The following is a 9,577-nucleotide window of genomic DNA, read 5'->3' as shown; positions in this document are numbered from 1 at the left end:
ATGGTGGATAAGATTTTCGATCATGTGCAGCCTCCATGGTGCAAGCTGCCAAAGTAACCTCAACTCCCCTGCATCTAGCTCCACCTGAGGAGAGAAACTCACAGGCATGGGAGAAGACTGCCAGAGGCCAGGAAAGAACCACAATAAGGGATTAGAGGGGAAATCCCCTGGGGCTCACACATGTTCAGCAGTACTTTCTGTTCTCACCAGATGGCATAAGAAAAAACTAAAATACAACCTTGTACTTCACCAATCATGACACAGAATACTGGGAAATGTTTCCTCAGTAAACACAGAGGAAGCTTCAAACCAAAAACCAAAAGGATCAAATGGCTTGCAAACTAATAGCCAACCAGAATAAGACATGTAACATTACAAAGCGATGTTTTTCAATACGTACAAAGGTAAAATTGACAGTCTACCTCCATATCCCATGGAAGTAGGAAGCATTGGTCTCCATAATGAGGAAAAGCAGTCATCCAGAGAAAGTGACCCAGCAGTACCACAGGACATGGAATTGGTAGAGAAGTTCAGTGTGTTATAATTGCATATCCCGTATCCAAGTAGAAGGAGAAAAGATGGAATGTCTTGAATAGAGCCGTGTTTCTGGGTCCAAGTCCCTACCCATGTCCATGTGAGCACTGTTGACCATGGCCCACCTGACTCTCCCACATCCACCCCAGGTGAACTGATGAGCAGGGTCACCCAATGCCACACCCTGTGACTGTTACCTAACCACATCCACCCAAGGTGAACTGATGAGCAGGGTCACCCAATGCCACACCCTGTGACTGTTACCTAACCCCACAGGTGGCCCCGAGGTGTAGGGTGCTGGCCACCTGGTACAGCCCTCTGTTCTGTCTGATGGTCTAGACCTGGCTTTGCTGACGATCCTCCATTTATCCATTCTCACTGGCAGATGTCCCTGAGCAGGGGCATGAGGCTGGCAGAGGACCAGGTCACCCTGAGGGCACCCCTCTTGCTGTTTGCGCTCTGGGCATTGCTGGCTCCTGTCCAAGGTTCTCAAGGTCGTCCCTCATGGCGCTACATCTCTTCTGAGGTGGTAATTCCCAAGAAGGAGTTGCACCACGGCAAGGGCGTTCAGATGCCTGGCTGGCTGTCCTATAGCCTGCATTTTGGGGGCAAGAGCCATGTTATCCACATGAGGCACAAGAAACTCTTTTGGTCCAGACAGTTGCTGATGATGACTCAAGATGATCAGGGAGCCTTGCAGATGGACTACCCCTTCATCCCTCCAGACTGTTACTACCTCGGCTACCTGGAGGAGATTCCTCTTTCCATGGTCACCATGGACACGTGCTATGGGGGCCTTGAAGGTATCATGAAGTTGGATGACCTTGCCTATGAAATCAGACCCCTCAGCCATTCCCAACGGTTTGAACACGTTGTTTCTCAGATAGTGGCAGACACCAATGCAACGGGACCTACTTATAACCTGGGATATAAGGAGGATAGGAACCGCCTGTTCTCTCAAGCAAATATCAGTGCAGCCCCCAGGATCTCTAGTAAGTTGTATTCATCCCATCATGGGATTTTGAAAGGACTTGTTCTCGGTTCCAAAACAATGTATAGTGTGTTCAACAACGTGTCAAAATGTGCCCGATTCCTCATAAGGCTTGTTAGTTTGACTGACTCAATGCTTCAAGGGATTGATGTAAGGCACTATATTTCCTCCATGGTCATTTATAATCTGGAAGATCCAGTTGTCTTGAACAATTTTCGGGTGCCAGGGAGTCCGATTCATATCTACTTTCAGAGACACTTGTTTGTTGCTTTTAAACCACATACAGCTTTACTTATGAACAAAGATGCACCACATGAACTTCAGTTTCAGCCAGCCCCATACGCGGTATGCGGATCAAAATCCATCATCTCGCTTGCTTCTCTAGGCAGACATGTTTTATTGTTGTCTGTGTTAGTAGCCCAAAAAATTGCATTATCTATTGGTATTTTTTATGACAATCAGTTTTGTGCATGCCAGAGGAGGTCTACCTGCATTATGAATCAATACCCTATTATGACAGATTCTTTCAGTAACTGTTCCTTCATTCATATGCAGCATGTAGTGGTGAATAATTTTTGTGAGTGCATATTTGACTCAGGACTTTCCTATTTCAATAAAAGCCTGACTCACGATCGTTGTGGAAACTATGTAGTGGAGCCAGGTGAGCAGTGTGACTGTGGCTCCTTCAAGCAGTGCTACAACAATCCCTGTTGTACGACTGATTGCATTCTAACCCCTGGCAGCAAATGTAATACAGGCAGATGCTGTACAAACTGCACCTATTCCGATGCTGGGACACTCTGCAGGCCAATCCAAAATATATGTGATCTTCCAGAATACTGCCGTGGGGTGTCCGTGGAGTGCCCTGATGACTTCTATATGCAAGATGGAACCCCGTGCACTGAAGAGGGCTACTGCTATCATGGAAACTGTACTGACCGCACTATGCACTGCCAAGAAATCTTTGGCAGAAATGCTGTGAAGGGTGAAAATGTCTGCTATACCATAAATCAAAAAGGCAGCCGATATGGACACTGCAGAAGAGACCCAGGGGTATTCAAATCTAAACCCTGTTCCCCCACAGACATGCAGTGTGGAAGGCTGCAGTGTAGTAACGTCACGCATCTCCCTCAGCTGCAAGAGCATGTGGGATTTCATCAGTCTGAGATCTCAGGGTTCTGGTGTTTTGGGCTGGATTCGCATCGTAGCACAGGAACAACCGATATTGGTCATGTGAGAACTGGTACCCCCTGTGCTCCTGGAAAGTTCTGTCAGGATACCTACTGCAATGGCAGTGTGGCTCAGCTGAACTATGACTGTATCCCGGAGAAATGCAGTCACAGAGGGATATGCAACAATAACAGGAACTGCCATTGCCACGTAGGCTGGGATCCTCCACGGTGCACTGAACGAGGCACTGGTGGGAGCACAGACAGTGGACCCCCTCCAAGAAGAATGCGGTCAGTCAGGCAAAGTCGTGAATCCGTGGTATATCTCAGAGTGATCTTTGCTAGAATCTATGTCTTAATTGCTGCATTCCTCTTTGGTGTTGCCGGAAACGTCAGAACTATCAACAGAGAGAAAGTTACGGAAGAGACTGTTGATCAAGACAATGCATAATTCAGCCTCCAGACCCCTAAACAACTATAGACAATCCACGTGGCTCATCTGTGAAAATACAGTAATGAGGCGGCACAGCTAACATCCACGTTTCCGGGGGTCTGCGGGAGACACAGGGGTCCACAGGCACATCATGGCCCTGACACCAGGTCTCTGATGCGTCACTGAGCAGAACTCTGAAATAAAACTTGAAAACTGCATGCTTGTGGCCTCTATGTATTTGTGTAAGCCTGTAAGAGCCCAAACGGTGCCTAAGACTCTGTGCAGAAGACCTGAGTCAGCAGCTGTGTCTTGGGCTGAGGTTTCTGGTTCCAGAAATAAAAGAAGTTGCCACAAGCTCCTTTAGGGGCAATTTCATGAATTTTCCCCAAAACTGTGCTCTTGCACTCTGAGCTTTGTCTCATTCTTCAGGTAACCTCTCATTTCCTGGTCCCAATATGGGTTCAGGGTGATGGAGGGCTCCCACCCACCCATACTGCCTGTCCCACACTGGGGTGTCTGTGGGCTGTCAGGGAAAGGGACATGGATTCGATCCCAGCCAGTGCAAGCTGTGCCTCCCTGGAGAGCAAATTTCCGAATGTGGGAGACTGAGACTATGAGGCTGAAAGTAGCCCCCAGTGAAATGAATCAGAAAGGTAGGCACAAGTGCCTATGGATGTCTCTGGCATTCTGAGGGAGCCCGATGAATATGAACCCCTTTTCTCCTTCTTTTCTCTATTTTTCAGTGAGTTCATCCTTAGATGAGGGTCTGCCTAGGATTTCCACTTTGGTTCTCCCAAGAACCTCCTAGAAGTCCTGCAGAGTTGAGCCTGTGGAAAGTTAGGGACCCTTTTTCTAAATATTTTTTACTATTTTTACAGTTGTCTAGCATACATTTCAAATCATAATAGTGATATTAAAGGTCTGTTTATTTTCTTCTGAATTGAAAATATACAACTTTTTAATAGTAATTGATTAGGAAATTTTCAGAACTAAACAGTAACTGTTTCAGAAATTACTTTGAAATAAGAATGTATCCCATAATTCACCAATAGATGTAAAACACATGAAGCACATAACAGGATTTTCACTTCAGTTCATACCTAGAATCCTTGTTGGTGCAGATAGTCTTGTAAGTTGTACCAATGTGTCCCCATGCATGCACTTTGTCTCAAAGACACATGGTTACACAAAGTATTAGACTGCCATGTGTACACATATTCTCCACGTTCCAGGGCAACCAGGTAATCATACTTTCCCAGCACCTCCTGAAATTCCCGTGCAGCCACACTGCATGTTCCCAGCAAGAATGCGTCCAGGAATGTTTGGGAAGGAGGGCCAAACAGGTGCCCCAGACACCTGCTCAGTAAACTACAGAAGGATGCTAAGTGAACTGTGGAGTAACATCAGCCCTTCTGCCTGTTTGGACACACGTGTTACAGATGCAGACCTATTCAGTTAACACCATACATGTGCTGGAAACGTGAGTTTACCTTCAGGATAAAGTAAGAATGGGTCCTGTGGAGGATCTAGCACCCACAGGCCACACCCACTAATTGATGGGAGTCTACACACCAGCACACAGCGATGTGGGCTTCAAGTATAGTGCTGGGTCTGAGCTGACAAGCAGAATGTGGCTGAACCTAGAGCCTAGAAAGGTGAAGGGGAGGAAGAAATTCTCCACCAAATGTTCTTGTGGACCAAGAACTAAGGTCACAGGACCTGGATTAACAGGGGAAAGAAACCAAAGTTCATTGTGTGTGCACAGAGGTCCCCTTAGATACACATTAACTAGATCAGAGAAGTGAGGGTCCCCTAAACCTACAATAATGAGCTAAGCAAAGTGAGTGCCCCCTAGAGTAATATTAACTAGATAAGTGAACTGTAGTGTGCCCCCTAGATTTACTAACTAGATAAAGTGAGTGCCCCCTCAGATATACACAAATCAGATAAGCTAAGCAGGTGCCCATTAGATTTATAGTGACTAAATAAGTAAAGTGTAGCGTGCCCCCTAGATTTACATTAACTAGATAAGCTAAGTGAATGTCCCCTAAATTTACATTAACTGGATAAGCAAGGTGAGTGCCCTTAGATTTATATTACTTAGGTAAGTGAAGTGTAGCTTGCCCCCTACATATACATTAACTCCATAAACTGAGTGCCCCCTAGATATACATTAACTAAATAAGCAAAGTGGAGTACCCCCTAGATACCCATTAACTAGACTGGCAAAGTGACGGCCCTCTAGATGTATGTTAACAAGAGAAGCAAAATGAGTGCCCCCTAGATGAATAACTAGATAAGTGAAGTTAGTGACCTCTAGATTTACATAACTAGATAAGCAAAGTTTAACCTTCCCCCTAGATTTATATTAACTAGAAAAGTGAAGTGAGTGCCACCTACATATACATTAACTCCATAAGGGAAGGGAGTGACCCCTATATATACATGAAGGAGGTAAGTGAGGTGAGTGCCCCTAGAATTATATTAACTAGGTAAGGAAGAGAGTGCCCATAGATGTACATATACTGGATAAGCAAAGTGAGGTTTCCCTAGATTTACATTAACTATCTAGGCGAAGTGTAGCTTGCCCCCTAGATTTACATTCACTACATAAGCAAAGTGAGTGTGTCCCCTAGATTGACATTAACTAGATATGGGAAGGGGAGCTTGCCCCCGAGATTTGCATTTACTAGATAAGCAAAGCGAGTGCCCCCTAAACATACATTAACAGGATAATTAAAGTGAGTTCCCCCTATGCTGACATTAACTAGATAAGCAAATTGAATGCGCCCTAGATATACATTAATTAGATAAGCAAAGTGTGCTTACCTAATGTGTCCCGTAGATTTTCATTAACAAGAAAAGGAAATGAGTGCCCCCTAGATTTACATTAACTAGATAAGTGAAACGAGTGCCCCATAAACTCACATTAACTAGGTGAGTTGAATGAGTGCCCACTACATAAAAATTTACTGGATAAGTGAATGATCCCTAGATTTACATTAACTACATAAGGGAACTGAGTGCCCCCTAGATTTACATTAACTAGATAATCACAGTGAGTTCCCCTACATTTATTTCGACTAAATCAGTGCAGTGCCCCCTAGATTTATATTAACTAGTTGCACTAGATCAATATTAACTAAATAAGTGAACTTTAGTGTTCCCACTAGACTTACGTTAACTACATAAGGGAACTGAGTGTCCCCTAGATTTACATTAAATCGATAAGCAAAGCGAGTGCCCCCTAGGTCTATATGAACTAGATAAGGGTGATGAGTGCTCCCTAGATATTCGTTAACGAGATAAGAGAAGTTAGTAACTCCTAGATACACATTAACCACACAAGCAAAGCATTGCCTGCTGTTTTCAGCAAAGCCAGAAAGCAGTGTTCTGCTTTGCAATGTGTTCCCTGTAATGTCCTACACCAGGACATACCTATTTGATTTCCCACATGTCTGACTTACTTCACTTATCCTGATGCCCTCAGGATCCACCCATGTTGTAGCAAAGGGCAAATTTTCATTCTTTCTTATGGACGAATCATAGAATTCCACTGTACATACAGGCCACACTTCTTTTTACCCATTCTTCTGTCGGAGGACACATAGGGTGTTTTGGTTCTTGTAAATAATGCTACAATGCACAAGGATGGGGGGAATGAAGATATCATTTAAAGTTAGAGTTTTCACTGTCTTTGGAAAGTTGGACTTCCACAAAGACTCCAGTCCATGTGTGATCATCTAAGACTGTTTCCCAGAACCTCGGAGACCACAGACAACAAAGGTGGAGCAGGTTCAGGGGTCACTGTAGACTCCAAAGCCACACTCAGGTATGTTCACCTATGCATGTGTAGGGAAGACTCTTCAGGGGTCCATTGGCATATGGAGCTGGATCCCACAGGACCCAAAAATGCACATTTGTTTGTGGATGGATGCCAAGTTTTGGAGGGGTGTGAGAGACAACACAGGGACATCTTAGGCTGCTATGAGGCTGACATTACCCCTCTACTACCCTTCCAATTCTTTTGTGAGATTCAAAAGACAAAAGCATCAAGTGTGACATAAATCAATGCTCATGGGTACACAATACATACAGATGTGGCCTGTGACATCAGTAGAGTGGGGAGTGGTGTGGAGCCGATAAAGTGTACTTGTCCATGGGATTGAATTTAAGTAGTTATCAGTTGACAATAGACTGGTACGGCTTTAGAGTGTTTTGTATAAGGGCATGGTAAACCCAAAGGATCTATCTAAAGAATGTGCACAAAGGAACAAAGAAGCAAATGAAAATGTGTCACTGCAAAATATCAACTAAGCACAAAGGAAGCCATTCATATGGGAAATGGAGTACAAAAGCTGTGAGATGTGGAAAGAAAACACAGATCTTATGTTATGTTCCAATCACAATAAGGAAAAGTGTTCACCGCTCTTGTTTTGTTTTGTTTTGTTTTGTTTTGTTTTGTTTTGTTTTGTTTTGTTTTGTTTTACATCCCAAATTGCTCATGATCTATCCCCTGGCCATAATGTCTTTAATTTTCTTCAAAAACGCCACGATCTCTACTTAGCACCGGGGTCCTAACACCTGTTGTTATGGCTGTTGTTTCTATGGGTGTAAAGAATCACATGAAATTATTCCCACCAACACAGACACATGCACACTTGTATGAAATCTTCTCTGTGCATAAACATCTTTAGGGTTAATATCACATATTGTATGATTTGCAGTCATGTCCATGCATAGTTAAATTATTACTAGCCAAATGTGTATAGGAATGTCTTCTAGGAATACCTTTTTTTTTTGGCCCCAGATTTATTGAGATACAATCGACATACAACACTATGTAAGTTTAAGGTGTACAATGTGATGCCTTGATACATGTATATAATGTGAAATGTTTACCAAGTTGAAGTTAGTCAATACATTCTTCAGCTAATTATGGTAAGAACATAAAGCAACTTTCAATATACAATATGTATATTAATTATTGTCATCTTACTATACATTAGACCCATGGAAGCTTTTTGTCTATCTTCTAACTGGAAGTTTGGACACATTGAGCAATGCCCCCCCCCCATTTTCCCTGCCCCTCAGTCCCTGGAACCTACCATTACACACTCTGTTTCTGGGAAATTGATGTTTCTAGACTCCACATGTAAGTGTGATTATACAGAATGTGTCTTTCTCTGTGTGACTAATTTAACTTAGCATAATGTCTTCAAGCTTCATCCATGTAGTCACAAATGGCACGATTAACTTTTATATGGATGAAATCTATCTATCTATCTATCTATCTATCTATCTATCTATCTATCTATCTATCTCTGTATCCATCCATCTATCTATCTAATCTCACATCTTCTTTATCTATTAATCCCTTGATGAGCAGTTGGGTCTCTTTAGTGTCTCAGCTATGGAGAATAAGACTGCAATGAACATGGGGTGCACATATCTCTGATGTAGTGACTTCATCCCCTGTATATATCATTCAGAAGTGGGATCGCTGGGCACAACCATACTTTTGTTTCTAATTTTTTGAGAATTCTCCATACTGCTTTCAGTAGTAACCTCACCAGTTTGCATTCCTAGGGACAGTGTACCAGGTTTGCTTATTTCCACATGCTCACAAGCATTTGTTATCTCTTGTCTGATGGTAACAGCCATGATAACAGGTGTGAAGTGTTATGGGATTGTGGCTATGATTTGCATGTCTCTGGTGATGAGTGATGTTGAGCACCTTTTAATGCACTTGCTGGACGTTTGTACATGGACTTTGGAAACATGCCCTTTCAAGTCCTCTACTCCCCCATTTTTTTAAAATTGGGTTGCTTGTTATAATATTCAGCAAAATAAGCTTTTTTTAAATTTTGGATATGAACCTCATATCACACGTTTTACAATTTTTTTCCATCCCTGTAAAATGTCTTTTCCTTTGGTGAATGTGTCTTTTCCTAAGCAGAAGATTTTTAGTTTGATGTGTTCTCACTCACTGATTTCTGTCTTCATTGACTGTGCATTTGGAGTCATATCCGAAACATCATTTCCAAGACCAAGGTCAAGGAGATTTTTGCCCATGTAGTTTTTAGGTGTGTTATGGTATCCCTATCTGGTTTTTGTGTAAAAGGAAGGCGGGCATTTTAAAACTAGTGGGGACATTCACTCTTCCTCTCAAGTTGGGCACCAGCAGACAGCCCCTTTGTGTCTCCAGCTGAGGAGGGAACCCCACATGCATAGGAGGAGACTGCCAGAAGCCGGGAAAGAATCACAATAAAGGATTAGAGGGAAAAAATCCTGGAGCTCACACGTGGTCACCAGTACTTTCTGTTCTCACCAGCTGGCATAAGAAAATACTAAAATGCAACCTTACACTTCACCAGTCATGACACAGAATACTGGGAAATGTTTCCTCAGTAAACTCAGAGGAAGCTTCAAAGTAACAACCAAAAGGAT

General features: G+C 43.0%; 1 protein-coding gene across 1 annotated transcript; it reads left to right on the top strand.

The window, feature by feature from the left end:
* The first annotated feature begins 919 nt into the window (after positions 1 to 919).
* On the top strand, positions 920 to 3,282 carry LOC128773090 (disintegrin and metalloproteinase domain-containing protein 21-like). Its single transcript, XM_053889935.1, has one exon. The coding sequence runs from the start codon at positions 920 to 922 to the stop codon at positions 3,143 to 3,145; it is 2,226 nt and encodes a 741-aa protein (XP_053745910.1). The 3' UTR covers positions 3,146 to 3,282.
* The last annotated feature ends 6,295 nt before the right edge of the window (positions 3,283 to 9,577 follow it).

The sequence above is a fragment of the Panthera pardus genome, unplaced genomic scaffold (genome assembly GCF_024362965.1).
Source record: "Panthera pardus isolate Hobbes unplaced genomic scaffold, ASM2436296v1 HiC_scaffold_24, whole genome shotgun sequence".
NCBI classification, from domain to species: Eukaryota; Metazoa; Chordata; class Mammalia; order Carnivora; family Felidae; genus Panthera; species Panthera pardus.
The sequence above is the reverse complement of the archived record's forward strand: the minus strand, read 5'-3'. Positions and strand labels throughout refer to the sequence as shown.

Excerpts from the sequence above, each read along its gene's own strand:
- LOC128773090 (XM_053889935.1), top strand. The coding sequence starts at position 920 with ATGTCCCTGAGCAGGGGCATGAGGCTGGCAGAGGACCAGGTCACCCTG.